General features: G+C 40.1%; 2 protein-coding genes and 1 long non-coding RNA gene across 3 annotated transcripts in view; all 3 read right to left on the reverse strand.

The window, feature by feature from the left end:
* usp2a (ubiquitin specific peptidase 2a) overlaps nucleotides 1-5,654 on the reverse strand; it is a 47,664-nt gene extending 42,010 nt beyond the window's left edge. The window contains exon 1 of the mRNA XM_019861603.1: nucleotides 5,452-5,654. The gene's annotated coding sequence lies outside the window, so the exon portion shown is untranslated. The remainder of the gene's footprint in view (nucleotides 1-5,451) is intronic.
* A 3,198-nt stretch (nucleotides 5,655-8,852) lies between these two features.
* Nucleotides 8,853-10,366, reverse strand: LOC109510927 (uncharacterized). The gene is made up of 2 exons (XR_002167213.1): nucleotides 10,102-10,366; nucleotides 8,853-9,185 (listed from the first exon to the last, which is right to left on the reverse strand). It is a non-coding gene; the product is annotated as an uncharacterized LOC109510927 (long non-coding RNA).
* Nucleotides 10,367-12,565: 2,199 nt separating this feature from the next.
* The window catches only part of tbcela (tubulin folding cofactor E-like a), an 11,251-nt gene continuing 10,036 nt past the window's right edge, over nucleotides 12,566-13,780 (reverse strand). Inside the window, exon 8 of the mRNA XM_019861196.1 lies at nucleotides 12,566-13,314. Coding sequence (XP_019716755.1) covers nucleotides 13,108-13,314 — 207 coding nt within the window. The 3' untranslated portion in view covers nucleotides 12,566-13,107. The remainder of the gene's footprint in view (nucleotides 13,315-13,780) is intronic.

Below are 13,780 nucleotides of genomic sequence, written 5' to 3' on the forward strand. Positions count from 1 at the left end.
GTGCTGTCCTTTAAAACCTGGCCATTAAATACATTGCTCAACTTTCATTTCTGATAGCTTCTCATGTTTAGTCATATATATATATTTTTTTTTTTTAATTCAATTTTTTAATTTTTCAGAAGGGAAGTAAAAACAAAGAACTGAGATGAAGTGGCTACACGTTTGTGTACACCCTGGGGATGTAGCCAATTTCAGAATTAACCAGTCACGTTCAAACACGTTAAATGGGAGTCAGCACACACCTGCCACAATTTTAAAATGTCTCTATTTACCCAGAGATGAAGTTCAAATGTTGTAGTTGGCTTTCCTGACATCTTTTTGCTTTCCAGCAGAAGCATGAATGTTTTATGCTAAGACTTACTGGTGTTTGGAACTGTTCCGAATTCTCTCCGCCTTGGCTGGGGCCCCAATTCCAACTAAAGAAAAAAAACAACCCAGCACCAAAGAATGATGCTGCCGTCACAATGTTTCATTGTAGATCTGGTGTTCTTTTGCTGAGGAGCCTCTTGGCAATCTCCCTGACCAGTTTCCTTCTCTTCTTTTCATCACTTTTGGAGACATTCTTTTAACTAATACAGTACCTTTGGATACTGTGCTTGTGCTTTAAGATGTGACTTCCAAAAAAAATCAGAACATCTGAACTTCATTTGGGGTTGATCAGAGGCACTAGAAATGGTAACAGGTAGTGCTGGGCGATATGGAAAAAATGTCATCTGTCATGATAAAGGTCAATTTCTATCAATATATTTACAGTTATTCTATTAAAAATATATAGCACACTACGACTGCTTTCCTCTTCTCACTTTATTTCGAAGTAACGTTAAATAGACTTGTATCAAATGAGAAATGCATCCAGTAGTGCTGCAGTATAAAACCATCAAATGTAAACAGAAGCAAAGTACCCTACATATTTTTGCACAAATGTAGATATCAATCGCCATCACCCCTTAATTTACAAAACAACAATTGTATTTCTCAAACAATTTGCACAAATAGCAAAATCATGAATCCCCTGCAAAAGCCAGTCTCTTTTCTCAAAATTGTTTATCTCTTAAAAGTAAATACCAGTGTCATTGAACATATCGGTGCCATCAGAATGGTAAGACTTTGTGTCGTTGTGCATAGATTGTTGAAATCAAATTGTTTAGTTATGTTGTCTATAATGGAATACTCTGGAGCCAAGATGGGCAACTGGCAGCCCGGGTGAAAAAGGTCCATACTCTAAGAGGCCTCTCAATGATTTTTTAAAAATGGGGGGCGAGGGGGATTATAAGAGTAAATACATATGTTTCCTCAACTACAATGGAGGGGTATTCAGTGGTCGACTGGTTACACATCCGTCTTACAGTACAGAGGTGCAGGGTTCGATTCCGACTCCGGCCTTCCTGTGCGGAGTTTGTACGTTCTCCCCATGTCTGCGTGGGTTTTCTCCGGGTACAGTACTCTGGTTTCCTCCCATATTCCAAAAACATGCATGGCAGGTTAATGGAACACTCTAAATCACAGGGGTCAAAAGTCAAGGCCCGGGGCCAGATCTGGCCCGCCACATCATTCTATGTGGCCCGCGGGAGCAAATCATGTGTGTCAACATTCATGATTCTTGCTGAAATCTAGACCGAAATGTCCAATTGTAGTCAGGAATAAATAACGTTGAGATTTTTCATCGGCCCTCCAAGGGACAAATAATGAGTTTTGACACCCTTGCTCTAAATTGTCCTTCGGTTTGAGTGTGAGTGCAGGTGGTTGTTTGTCTGTGTGTGCCTTGCAATTGGCTGGCGACCAGTTCAGGGTGTCCCCTGTCTATTGCCCGATGACGGCTGGAATCGGCTCCAGTACGCCTCCCGACCCTTTTGAAGACAAGCGGACCAGATAATGGATGGACGGCACGACTGTGGATTCCTGCATACTCACGTAGATTTTTCCCGCAATATTTTTTTTTTTTATATTTTACTTTGTTTTGTGGGGAGGTGGGGATTGTGGAAGGTTCCTGTTTCTCATAGAAAATGCTCATGGTCACCACTCAATCAAAGGTCAGCCACACCAAACTCCAACAACAATCAAAAACATGGTGTTTGGTTCAATTTGAGTATTCCATCCGTTTTCTACAGCAGTTCTCCTTTAGGTTTGCAAGTTAGTTGAACTGTATCCCGGCTGAGTTTAGGCGAGAGGTCACGGACACCTTGTACAGGTCGTCATTCAATCGCAGGGCACATATAGACAAACACCCATTCTTTGATTAATCTAACCTGCATGTTTTTTTGTTTTGTTTTGTTTTTTTAATGAAAAACCCATGCAAACATGGGGAAAAATCCAAACTGCAAGGGCCTGATCCAAGAGCCGGGGATACATCTTTTGCATTGAACTGTACCCAATGTGTATCTGTTAACAGTACTGATAGAGCACGTGGGGGAAAAAAACCAAGAATAACAACATAGTAGTGTTTTCACTGAAATCCGAGTATTTTCCTCTCGAGAGAAGAAATGACGTGTGTGGAAAATGACGGTAGCGATGTGGTGAAAGGGCGCTGGGCTAAGTTTGGTGTTACATGACACACAGCAAAAATATGGGACAACCGAGCCTCCAAACAACCCAGCACCAAAGAATGATGCTGCCGTCACAATGTTTCATTGTAGATCTGGTGTTCTTTTGCTGAGGAGCCTCTTGGCAATCTCCCTGACCAGTTTCCTTCTCTTCTTTTCATCACTTTTGGAGACATTCTTTTAACTAATACAGTACCTTTGGATACTGTGCTTGTGCTTTAAGATGTGACTTCCAAAAAAAATCAGAACATCTGAACTTCATTTGGGGTTGATCAGAGGCACTAGAAATGGTAACAGGTAGTGCTGGGCGATATGGAAAAAATGTCATCTGTCATGATAAAGGTCAATTTCTATCAATATATTTACAGTTATTCTATTAAAAATATATAGCACACTACGACTGCTTTCCTCTTCTCACTTTATTTCGAAGTAACGTTAAATAGACTTGTATCAAATGAGAAATGCATCCAGTAGTGCTGCAGTATAAAACCATCAAATGTAAACAGAAGCAAAGTACCCTACATATTTTTGCACAAATGTAGATATCAATCGCCATCACCCCTTAATTTACAAAACAACAATTGTATTTCTCAAACAATTTGCACAAATAGCAAAATCATGAATCCCCTGCAAAAGCCAGTCTCTTTTCTCAAAATTGTTTATCTCTTAAAAGTAAATACCAGTGTCACTGAACATATCGGTGCCATCAGAATGGTAAGACTTTGTGTCGTTGTGCATAGATTGTTGAAATCAAATTGTTTAGTTATGTTGTCTATAATGGAATACTCTGGAGCCAAGATGGGCAACTGGCAGCCCGGGTGAAAAAGGTCCATACTCTAAGAGGCCTCTCAATGATTTTTTAAAAATGGGGGGCGAGGGGGATTATAAGAGTAAATACATATGTTTCCTCAACTACAATGGAGGGGTATTCAGTGGTCGACTGGTTACACATCCGTCTTACAGTACAGAGGTGCAGGGTTCGATTCCGACTCCGGCCTTCCTGTGCGGAGTTTGTACGTTCTCCCCATGTCTGCGTGGGTTTTCTCCGGGTACAGTACTCTGGTTTCCTCCCATATTCCAAAAACATGCATGGCAGGTTAATGGAACACTCTAAATCACAGGGGTCAAAAGTCAAGGCCCGGGGCCAGATCTGGCCCGCCACATCATTCTATGTGGCCCGCGGGAGCAAATCATGTGTGTCAACATTCATGATTCTTGCTGAAATCTAGACCGAAATGTCCAATTGTAGTCAGGAATAAATAACGTTGAGATTTTTCATCGGCCCTCCAAGGGACAAATAATGAGTTTTGACACCCTTGCTCTAAATTGTCCTTCGGTTTGAGTGTGAGTGCAGGTGGTTGTTTGTCTGTGTGTGCCTTGCAATTGGCTGGCGACCAGTTCAGGGTGTCCCCTGTCTATTGCCCGATGACGGCTGGAATCGGCTCCAGTACGCCTCCCGACCCTTTTGAAGACAAGCGGACCAGATAATGGATGGACGGCACGACTGTGGATTCCTGCATACTCACGTAGATTTTTCCCGCAATATTTTTTTTTTTTATATTTTACTTTGTTTTGTGGGGAGGTGGGGATTGTGGAAGGTTCCTGTTTCTCATAGAAAATGCTCATGGTCACCACTCAATCAAAGGTCAGCCACACCAAACTCCAACAACAATCAAAAACATGGTGTTTGGTTCAATTTGAGTATTCCATCCGTTTTCTACAGCAGTTCTCCTTTAGGTTTGCAAGTTAGTTGAACTGTATCCCGGCTGAGTTTAGGCGAGAGGTCACGGACACCTTGTACAGGTCGTCATTCAATCGCAGGGCACATATAGACAAACACCCATTCTTTGATTAATCTAACCTGCATGTTTTTTTGTTTTGTTTTGTTTTTTTAATGAAAAACCCATGCAAACATGGGGAAAAATCCAAACTGCAAGGGCCTGATCCAAGAGCCGGGGATACATCTTTTGCATTGAACTGTACCCAATGTGTATCTGTTAACAGTACTGATAGAGCACGTGGGGGAAAAAAACCAAGAATAACAACATAGTAGTGTTTTCACTGAAATCCGAGTATTTTCCTCTCGAGAGAAGAAATGACGTGTGTGGAAAATGACGGTAGCGATGTGGTGAAAGGGCGCTGGGCTAAGTGTTGTGTTACATGACACACAGCAAAAAGATGGGACAACCGAGCCTCCAGTCAGCGCACAACCTACACCATGATGATTAGTGTTACGTATGCTGCCACCCGTTCAGATTGGTTAGACAGTGCTGCTTGACGTCACGTTCATTCTGGCCGTATTTCTGTAATGACTGTATCATGCGTGGACAAGGAGAACACATTTTCTCGAACGTGCTCAGAAAACCAGCCTTGCCCGGCTAATATGAGATTGGGGGGCGGGGATGGGGGCTCGAGTGCGTCAGGATTTTAGGGAACCACTTACAGTGATGAGTCGCGGCTCAGAATCTCATTCGACACAATTATTACTAGCTATGAATAACGCGGCTCTTTAGGAAACTTACACAGTATCAGAGAGTAGTAGCTTGTAAGCCACATCCTGTTAGAAATATGAGCAGGATTTTTTCAAACTGCGAACACAGCTCTTTACTAAACTTTATTGGTAGCAAAAACTGTATTTGTGAGTGGACAAAAAAGCTTAAGCAAACAAAAGCAAAGTGCTGTCGGACAGCTAGAGCCACACATCGTTGTTTCGATCATTTGTGGAACTTTTAGACTTTTCTCTCGTTAGCGCAATTCATCGGTCGTATTTCATGCAAACGATACCCATTTAAACGTGACGTCAGGGGGGATACGAATTCATTTAACAATCAAACGGCAACGTTTCCATGGTTTTGCGGATTGGGTTTGGACGCCCGCTTCTCGCGGTGTGATGGCAACCGTATTTACTCACCCAGCAGTGGGAGATGCGACCAGGCAGCAAAACGCCTCCCAAAAGTAGCTTGCTAGCCGGTTTGTGCTGCTTTCTTCACCGTTATATAAGTTGCAGTTGGACGCTGGTGTTGGACGCAAGACCGCAGTCCTGGGCGTTTTATCAACCCTATGCTGGAATTCAGTCGTTTCTTCGATGCAGTAAGAGTTTCAGTAAGCAAGTAACGGTAGGTTCTCTTTAACTGTTACGTCACTCCGACTGCTCAGCTCGATTTCGATTGGTTAACACTTCTCAGAGAACGTCACGAGTCTCGGCGGTGGACGGCCTCTGACTACGTCGTCATGACAATGAACGTAAACATCACAGATTTCTTTCGGTAGAGAAAATGCTGCATTCAGGGTTCCGAGGAAAGCGGAGAATTGAAGGTAAACAGTTTGTGCTGATGGTAGATGTATTGTATATTCTTCGAATACCCCACGTGAGTTCCAGCTAAGGCTATTTTCCTGCGACATTAAATAAAAGGATGGTGAAAATCTTAAGGATTGAAATGTTCGAATACCAGTTGTTACGAAAAAATATGGTAAAGTATAAATGCACATTGAATTAAAGGGGATAAAATGGACACTAAAACTGGAGGATACAACTTTTTTTTTCCATCCATCCCTCCATCAAGCCATATATCCATCCATCTATCATCTGAGCTGTTTATCCTAACAGTGGTTGCGGGCGTGCTGGAGCCTGTCATAGCTGTTTTCGGGCAGTTGGTGGGGTACACCCTGCACTGGTTTCCAGCCAATTGCACGGCACACATTGACAAACAACACGCACAATCATACTTAGGAACAATTTTGACCAGTGGGGTGTCAAACTCATTTTTGTCGCGGGCCACTTTGGGGGTTACGTCTTCCCTCGGTGGGCCGTTACACCAGTGAAACTAAATAAATGTTTTTATATTATTACTTGTACACAACAAATTGATAGATTACCAGTTTTGAAATGAGTCAAATCAACTATATTTTGTTCAATTATTGTTTGAGTGAGTGTTAATAGGGTAACAAAATTATCGTAAAAGCTCAAGGTTATTTATTACAGTTGAAAATGTGACATTTTGGTACAGATTTTTAGCAAGCATCATGGAAGTTGACACACATGATTTGCTTTCACGGGCCACATAAAATGATGTGGCGGGCCGGATCTGGCCCCCGGGCCTTGATTTTGACATCTGTGATTTAGACTAATCCAACAAAGGTGAAGGAAATGTGTCATTCAGGTCAGAAGATTTTATATAATTATGACTGAACATGCCTTTGGTTTAAAATGTAAAAAATGTCCAACCAAAAAGATGCAGTGCAGTTCCCTTTGACTCATTTTTCATGGATTGCAGTCCTTTAAACTTCGCTAATAGTGGACAGGAAGAATATAGGTACGGCTCTCTTGTATGTTCTTTTTGACTTTGCAAAACAGAATTATAAACATCTGCAACATAGATCCAGAGTAGTTGTTAAATGTGAACAACACTTGCCATAGTCATGGTGTAGTTCTAAAACACACTCTACTGTGGTTTGCAAACCATCCAATCTCTGTCCACGACAGCCTCTTGATTTATGAGTGCATTCATCTTTACCCTAAAACTACCTAGAAGGACCAGATCTCATCAGGCTCGCACATAGGCTTTCCTTGTACATGATTGCTACTCTACTATTGGTAGTATCCTTTAATAGCAGTTGTGAAGTGTATTGTACATGCTCACTTGTTTTTTTTTTTTTTTTTTAATAATTTCAGACAAGGCTCCTGGTGCTGTTAATATATTTCATTTACTATAATGAATTGGAGCAAAACAGTAATTTTCATGTGATGACATCATGGTCACATTCCTAAATGTGGTAGTACAACTGGTAATTTCCATTAGACCGCTGTCAATCACATTTATCCCCTCATACATACTGAAGAAGAAGAAACCGCAGCAAATGCTAAATAACTTCAACTTTACTTAGCAGTGAACTTTTAATGTTACAGATAGTCATTTTCATTCAAGCATTTCAGGGTTGCCCCTGTACGTAGTTACAGGAGAAGGACAAAAATGAATATGACACAGGTATATAAAAACAAAATCAAAACAAGAAAAAGAACAAAGGATTTACTTGTATGTAACAGATTAATGCACTAAGCTGGTGCTATACCTTTATACTTATGCTTTATTCATTACATTTCCTGATATTCAAGTATAGCAATGATGTTATGAAATAAGCAATACTGTGCGCTTATTAAGTTGTAAAGCAATTATTATTTGGATCCTGCGGTGCATAAAACACAACACCAAAAATAAGATGAAGCAAAGGTTTGTTGTCATACATGAGGGGGGGAAAACAAATGTTCCCAGAACGCAACACATTCACATATTTATTAAACTGTGTACAATCAGGAACACTGTCCTCTGTTGATTGCTAGATTGTGAGGCTGTTCAAATAAATAGAAAAGCAAATATCACAGAATAACAAACAAAAATGCACCTTTAGTGAAAAACCAAGGCGGATGTAACAGTAAATAAGAACATTTACATTTTCACGAGCGTCCAGTTTAAAGACGAAATACATCAACTTGCACACAAACACGTGATCTGATTTGCCCTTCCCTCCATGAGTATTAAAACAGTGAGGCCGATTCCTTTATACTTGCAGTTTCAAAATATTTGAGTTGGATGCCAAAAGACTTAAAGTTTATGATAAAACAAAAAACAAAACAAAACAATATACTGCAGGTCTCAGCAGTGGGAAAGAATGCTTTCTTACCGTGCAGTACTTTGGTAGATTTTTCAGGTACCCATACTTGTGTATCTTATACTTTTAAATGCAGGTGTATATTTGAGTAGGTTTATATGTTGACTTCTTTCTTTTTCTTTTCGGGATACACTCCATGAATGACCTATTAATGTATGAATATGAATACACAAAAGAACGAGGGGTAGAACTAGATTAAGTTTTCTTCTCCTTTGAACATAAAAAGTGTGTGAAATGATGACCGTTTGTTTTTCTTTTCTTTTAAATCTTGTACTTCCTATTAAAATATTTGGTGTTATCCGTTTAAATGTTCAATAAACAAACACAAAGATTGAAATTTTAGGGATGTGTACAGCAGGAAAGATAAACTCAACAAAACATGGACTGTAGCAACATGGAGGAAGGAAAATATTTGCATTACCAACAATGACAGCAAAATATTCTCCAATCATGGACTTACATAAGAGCACAGTTGAGGTGTATTTTTTCAGTTATCATTACAGAACTAATATTTTTTTGTTTGTCTTTTACGGCATTTTAAAGCTACGGAGTGGGAACTTGTCATATGGCATAAGTCAACAAATGCTAGCTTTTTTTTTTCATCTCTTGTGAAAGCGCTATATAAATCAGCATGTATTGTATTGTATCTCAGTATGAGCACAGTGTGAGGGTCTGCGCAGAGGTATTTTTTTTGCGCCCAAAACATACTCTTTAAAATTGAAAAGTCAAAAATTACAGTAAAGACACTTTACAGTCTACTTTATGGAAGGACTAAAGTTCGGAGACAGAAAGGACCTGCTCAAGATGTCAGAAAAGGGGTGAGCTGGTGTCAGGCTCACTAACACTCCTGAACAGCAGCAAAATGAACTCAGAAGTCTAGAGAAACATTGTGTCTGCAAATTTCAATGAAGACACGACCAAACCGATTGAAAGATCTTTCATCATGCAAAAAAATAAAAAATAAACAAAAACACACTACTACTATAGCAAAGGAGTTGGTCTGGGGGCGAAAAGTGTATGTTTTCGACTTGCCTTGTTTTGTTTTGCTTTTTTTTTCTCAAATAATGTTGTGTATCAGATGCAGATGTAACTATCTGGTAATTGTCTGATATTTATTGTTTGCCCTAAACAATTTCAGTCAATCGCAAAAATAAAGGAAGTGGCTTTACTGTTCCTCTTTCTGTGTGTGTGTGTGTGTATATGTATATATATATTCGTGAAAACTGAAAAAAAAACATACCTGGTGCTAGACCTCCTAAAAAGTAGAGCAAATAAAAGAGGTCGTGTGTGCCTCAAGGCTACAAGTAGATAAAACGGACATCATGAGATTCAAAATGCAGGGGTTTTCATTCGATTGAAAAACGAGCAGCACAGTTTCAGTGTCACCCTACTGCCTGTGGATCTCATCAATTGGGTTTCTAGGCAAAGCTTGGTGAGGACAATGCACAACACACAAGGATGCTTGTGGTAGACACAAATCTCACAGAAAAGAGATCAGGCTTTGGAGAGTGAATAAAAAAATGTATGCAACTAGGAATATGTAAAAGATAAATCTATGAGCCTTTAGCCCCCCCCCCAAAAAAAAACACTTAGTGTCATGCTGTTAAATGCTCAAACATTTCATTTAATATTTGCATACTGATTGCTTTTTCACAGAGTAAGATGTGATGGTGATTTTCATTGTTGCACAATTCCAAGGCTGTGTCCGAATGTCCACTCTTTTTTCCTAAACCCTCATTCACAATTTAGTCCCGCATGACTTATTAGTTCCCTCATTCTGTTTGGCGATTCGGACAGCCACCTAAGTACTTGCTTCTCGTCGCAAATTACATGACGCACCGGCAGATGAAGATCTCTATTTATTGTGAATAATTAAAAAAAAAAAAACATGAACCTGTATTTTATTTCCTTTGTTGCACATATTTTTACAATTCAATGAACAAATGAGTTCTGAGGTGTAGTAACTGTATCGCTTTGATATTTGCGCTTGGGGCATGTTTTCCTGCTCGCAATGCATCGCGGCCTACATTAACCTGTTGAGTGAACATCGATGCACACACTACTTTTCCCAAGTGCAGTGCGGTTAATTTGGAGTGCTCTACATTTATCCTCCTTGGATCTTCAGACACCCATACATACATAATTTATTGATATATATATATATATATATATTCTTTTTTTCCTCCTCTCATATCGTTTCTCTGTGCCTTGCCATGTCTTTTTTTTTAATATCAGGATCATTAGGGTATGTGTGCAAGTTTTGCATGTTTGTGTGCTGCATGTGAGTGTGTGTGCGTGAGCATAGGTTTGCTTGTGGGGATAGACAGTATATTTGTATTTGTTGAGGGGAGGAGGGGGGGGTGCTCTTTTTATGTCGTAAGTTTGAAATGTTTTACCTGTACAGCACATTGAATTGCATTTTTATGTATGAAAAGTGCTATATAAATAAAGTTTGATTGATTGATACGGAACCTCTTAATAGTGTATTTTGTAGGGAAAAGTGTACACATTTGGACACAGCTCAAGACAATACAATGAGCATAAAGGACACAGTGGAAAATTGTACGCCCTAGTTTTCACATGATTAGATTTCACAATTTTTTAGCTTGATTTTTCATACATTCGCATGTTTTTTGTATTTTAAAAAAAGTGACTTGACCATTTATTTCCTGGAATTGAGATGCGTTCATCGGAAACCTTTCCTATGTTACGTGTGCGCAGTTCAACACATTGCAAGGTATACTCCACGATGCAAGTGTTTATTAACAATTCAAAGAAATAATACTCTTGCTCTGCAACACTCAGGTAATATTTGCATGTTTGTGTGCTGCATGTGAGTGTGTGTGCGTGAGCATAGGTTTGCTTGTGGGGATAGACAGTATATTTGTATTTGTTGAGGGGAGGAGGGGGGGGTGCTCTTTTTATGTCGTAAGTTTGAAATGTTTTACCTGTACAGCACATTGAATTGCATTTTTATGTATGAAAAGTGCTATATAAATAAAGTTTGATTGATTGATACGGAACCTCTTAATAGTGTATTTTGTAGGGAAAAGTGTACACATTTGGACACAGCTCAAGACAATACAATGAGCATAAAGGACACAGTGGAAAATTGTACGCCCTAGTTTTCACATGATTAGATTTCACAATTTTTTAGCTTGATTTTTCATACATTCGCATGTTTTTTGTATTTTAAAAAAAGTGACTTGACCATTTATTTCCTGGAATTGAGATGCGTTCATCAGAAACCTTTTCTATGTTGCGTGTGCGCAGTTCAACACATGGCAAGGTATACTCCACGATGCAAGTGTTTATTAACAATTCAAAGCAATAATACTCTTGCTCTGCAACACTCAGGGAATATTGTCACATCTTGTTAAAAGTCAGACCCACAAGATAAAAGCCAACAGTATTATGACACTTTCACCACATTTTCTTGGGTCTCATGATGTCTCTATTACATTCACACAACTCCCGAACCCTTTTTACACCACATGCCTAAAATTTTTTGTGTGCCAGACATTTGAAAAAGATGAAAAACACTATGAAATTCAAGAGACAACAATTCAACAAATGACTTCTCTCCACCCTTCTGGTGGTTTTTAGAGGATCAAAATTCTTCAATGAAGTTTTAATTCTCCAATTCGTTTGTGATTTATATTGATTTCACATCATTTCCATTTGTATAGTTATCCTATATGGAATATCAATCAATCCATCCATCCATTATCTGATCTGCTTTATCCTCACAAGGGTCGCAGGGGGTACTGGAGCCTATCCCAGCTGTCTTTGGACATTAGGCAGGGGACACCCTGAACAGCTTGCCAGCCAATTGCAGGGCACACAGAGACAAACAACCATCCACGCTCACACTCACACCTAAGGACAATTTTGAGTGGTCAATCAGCCTGCCATGCATTTTTTTGGAATGTGGGAGGAAACCGGAGTACCCAGAGAAAACCCACGCAGGCCCGGGGAGAACATGCAAACTCCACACAGGAAGGCCATAGCTGGAATCGAACCTGGTACCTCTGCACTGTGAGGTCAACGCGCTAACCACTCGACCACTGATGTTAATATTTTGGGTGTCTGGAACTGATTAATTAAATTTACATTACTTCCAATGGGAGATACCGCTTTGGATTTTGCTCAGTTGCGTTTCGGTCAGACTTTGTAGAATGGATTAAGCACAAAAACCTGGGTTGTACTCTGTCTCATTTTTAAACAAGATCCATCCATTAAAATTCTTAAGTGTGTTTTCTCACTCTTGAACCCATTTATGTATTTTGGGAGTATGATTTGAAATGGGGGTGCGCCGCCGGCATGAAATTAACACTTAAAAAAAAAAAGAAAATGGATCAAGATGATGTGTATCAGTTGTTATTTAAGTCACAATTGGACAACTGGGAACCAATATTCTCAACACTTTCCCTACGCAGATGATGTTGTATTATTGGTTCCACTCAGCAGCGTTGCCTCTTGATGGTTCACTGTAGCTTTTGCCACTATTGGCCAATCAAGTAGTGTTGTGTACTCGCCGGTGCAGTTGTGGTGCATTTGTGCACAGATAAATGTGCAGTAGTGAGATCCCATTGGAAGCTTCGAGCTGCCTGCAAGTTTTCTCTCTCGCGCTCTCCTCCATTTGCTGCACCTCGTGGATGCCCTAACCTAAACAAAATACAGTAAATAAAGACATAATTCTATCCAGAGTGGAATCCCAGTAGCCCACTTGTGATCCACTGCTGAGAGACCAGGATGAAACTCATCTTCGTTTTGACTTTTCATGTTATCACGCAGGCTCCAGAGCAATGAGATACACACTTTGTTGTCATCATTTTCCAATGCCGGTTCAGCAATCCACAATTAATCCAATGAACCGTACAGTCTGGAAGCCAACGGTTCACTTGGTCTTGGGCACAACAAGTATCTCATCACCATCTTGGATATTGTAGGAGTGAAGAGCTCGCGTGTTGTACTTGAGCTCATCCGGGCCAAAAGCGCTGCTCTTGTTGATATAATACAGCCTCATGCTGCTGGTGGACAGCTGCACCACTGACGTCAGCTGCTTCTTCAGCTCGGCCACCGTCTGGTCTAAACGGATGTTGAGCTGGAAAAATACACATTGTGCATGCATTTTAGACATTAAACTGGATGTCTCAACTTAACTGTATACGAAAGTGCTGTACAGGGAGCAAAAATAAATCACACAAGAAACAACAAAAAAAGAATAAATGGAAAAAAAAACTGGATTTAACAACAGCACCAATTTGCCAGTCCAATTTAAAATCACTGTCCAGTGTAAGACCCAAATTTGAAACAGGGGGCCCAAATCAGCAGGATGGGATATACAAGGGTAACTGGTACCCCTTTTCCATCCCCAAAAAATTGGTGTTCGTTCAGCGCCAGTGCTAAGAAGTTCTTACGAAGAACATGTTTGGTTTTCCACCGGCAAAAAGCCAAGTCGGAACGACATCATTACATCATCGTAAAGCATCCAAACGTCACAGTTTGTCGACGATTAGACAATGGCGCCGATGGTCATCCCGCTACAGCTGCGATCGTCATGATAACCC

This window comes from Hippocampus comes, unplaced genomic scaffold (assembly GCF_001891065.2).
Source record: "Hippocampus comes isolate QL1 unplaced genomic scaffold, H_comes_QL1_v1.1 scaffold122, whole genome shotgun sequence".
Taxonomy (NCBI): Eukaryota; Metazoa; Chordata; class Actinopteri; order Syngnathiformes; family Syngnathidae; genus Hippocampus; species Hippocampus comes.